This window comes from Parasteatoda tepidariorum, chromosome 9 (assembly GCF_043381705.1).
Source record: "Parasteatoda tepidariorum isolate YZ-2023 chromosome 9, CAS_Ptep_4.0, whole genome shotgun sequence".
Classification (NCBI taxonomy): domain Eukaryota; kingdom Metazoa; phylum Arthropoda; class Arachnida; order Araneae; family Theridiidae; genus Parasteatoda; species Parasteatoda tepidariorum.
In genome coordinates, this window is record NC_092212.1 from 70,348,724 (window position 1) to 70,350,706 (window position 1,983).

The 1,983-nt window shown below is 38.1% G+C and overlaps 1 protein-coding gene across 1 annotated transcript; it reads right to left on the reverse strand.

Annotated features, from left to right (window-relative positions):
- Window positions 1–1,241: 1,241 nt before the first annotated feature.
- LOC122271466 (uncharacterized) lies at window positions 1,242–1,649 on the reverse strand. Its single transcript, XM_043052818.1, has one exon. The coding sequence runs from the start codon at window positions 1,647–1,649 to the stop codon at window positions 1,242–1,244; it is 408 nt and encodes a 135-aa protein (XP_042908752.1).
- Window positions 1,650–1,983: the final 334 nt, after the last annotated feature.

The following is a 1,983-nucleotide window of genomic DNA, read 5'->3' on the forward strand; positions in this document are numbered from 1 at the left end:
CAAGCTACTGAGAAGAATCACAGGTGCCCTTTACTATCTACCGAATAGGGCCATCAGAAATGACCTAAAATTAAATACTATTAGTGAATACATTAGTAAACTGAAAATCTCATTCTTCAGTACTGCCAAGGAACCAGATCCAGTTGGTTTCAATGAACTCTTAAATAAGGAACTACTGCCAAATATAACCCAACACAACCCAATTACCTCATTCTTACTATCAGATTGCATCCTCTCAAAGCATTACAGATAATAAATCCCCCCCCCATTATTATTCTCATGGATACCCCCAGAGAGGTGAAAGGATCAGAGCAAATAAACCTAATCTATGAGAACTATTTTATCAGCAACAACGGCAGAAATCCCATTAATAATGTAAATCAAGCCGAACTAAGCAATATTATTAAAAAGCTAAACAACAGAAAATCGCCAGGCGAAGATAACATCAACAATCGAATGATTAAGCAACTACCACCAAATAAGCTCAACGATATCATGAACATATTCAACTCTTGCCTCAACCTGAACTATTTTTCAACAAATTGGAAAAATGCCATCATAATATTATTTCCGAAACCAGGCAAGGATTCAAGACACCCTGAGAACTTTCGCCCTATTAGCCTGCTTCCAACCCTGGGAAAAATCCTGGAAAGAATTATCCTAAATAGACTTGAACCACTACTAACATTTCTACCGAAGGAACAATTCGGATTCAGAAAGAAACTTTCTACCACAAAACAATTGATCCGCTTAATAGATTTCATCAGTGACGGAATCTACAAAAATGAGTCCACTGCCCTGCTTATGCTAGACGTGGCAAAAGCTTTTGACCGCGTCTGGCATAAAGCATTGATAACCAAGCTCATCAACCAGCAGCTACCCGACAATATCATTAAAATTATTGACTCCTACCTCAACAAAAGAACATTCCAAATAAGATTGAACAATGAACTTTCTATTAAAAAAAATATACATGCGGGTGTTCCGCAAGGCAGTATTTCAGGACCGATTCTATATTTAATTTACACAAATGATTTTCCTTCCTGCAACAACCAAATTAATCAAATGATAGCATATTATGCTGACGACACGGCCATAGCCATTAGGTCTCTAAACGCAATTACAACCTTTACGCGGTATAATTTTTACTGCTGTTTTCTCTGCAACCTTAAATATACCTTAAATATACCTCAAAACAACCTTAATAGCTCAAAAATACCTCAAATCAACCTTAAATATACCTAAAATTTTCGTAAGGGAAGTGTATGAAGCACTTTATCGGAAATGACTTCACTTCCAGCAAGGGATCTCATTTGGCGTAGAAAATGGCTTGGTGCCATATCGCCAAGCTCAATTCCAGCTAACAGTCTTTTAATTTTTTTGTTTTCACTTTCTGTGAATGTAGACAAAAGTCTTTCTTTTGCAGCTGTGTACTTATTCGAGGTCGCATCTTTGATCATATCCCAAATATTTTCGATAAAGCGTGGTTCCAGTTGCGCCACGAGGTAATTAAATTTTGTTTCTTCGGCTACAATGCCAGCAATCCGGAATTGAGCTTCTACTCGAAAAAACCACATTTCTGGTCTTTCAACCCAGAATGGGCGTATTTTGATGCTCACAGCACTTGCTTCCGACACTTTTTCAGGCATGCTTTCGCTAAGTTCACGTGTTTACTGACTGAACGTGTTTATTGACCGAAGCAAAGATTGTATAAGTGTAAAGATGGGAAACTCGCGAAAGTCGTAACAAAATTTGGCACAATGCCAGCGCTTCGTGTACGGCGGAGAAGTTTGTCTCCAGGGGCACAGTGCAGCGCATGCGCATTATCATCCTTATAGTTTTGGAAGGAGAGTTTGGAGAGAGAAGTACATGAGAAATCAATCAATGGCGGACGTTAATTTGACAATTATCCCTAACAAGTAAGTGCGCTTCGTATAACCTATCTTCTGTTGATTTTTTTTCTCCTTGTTTTCAATTTTGATA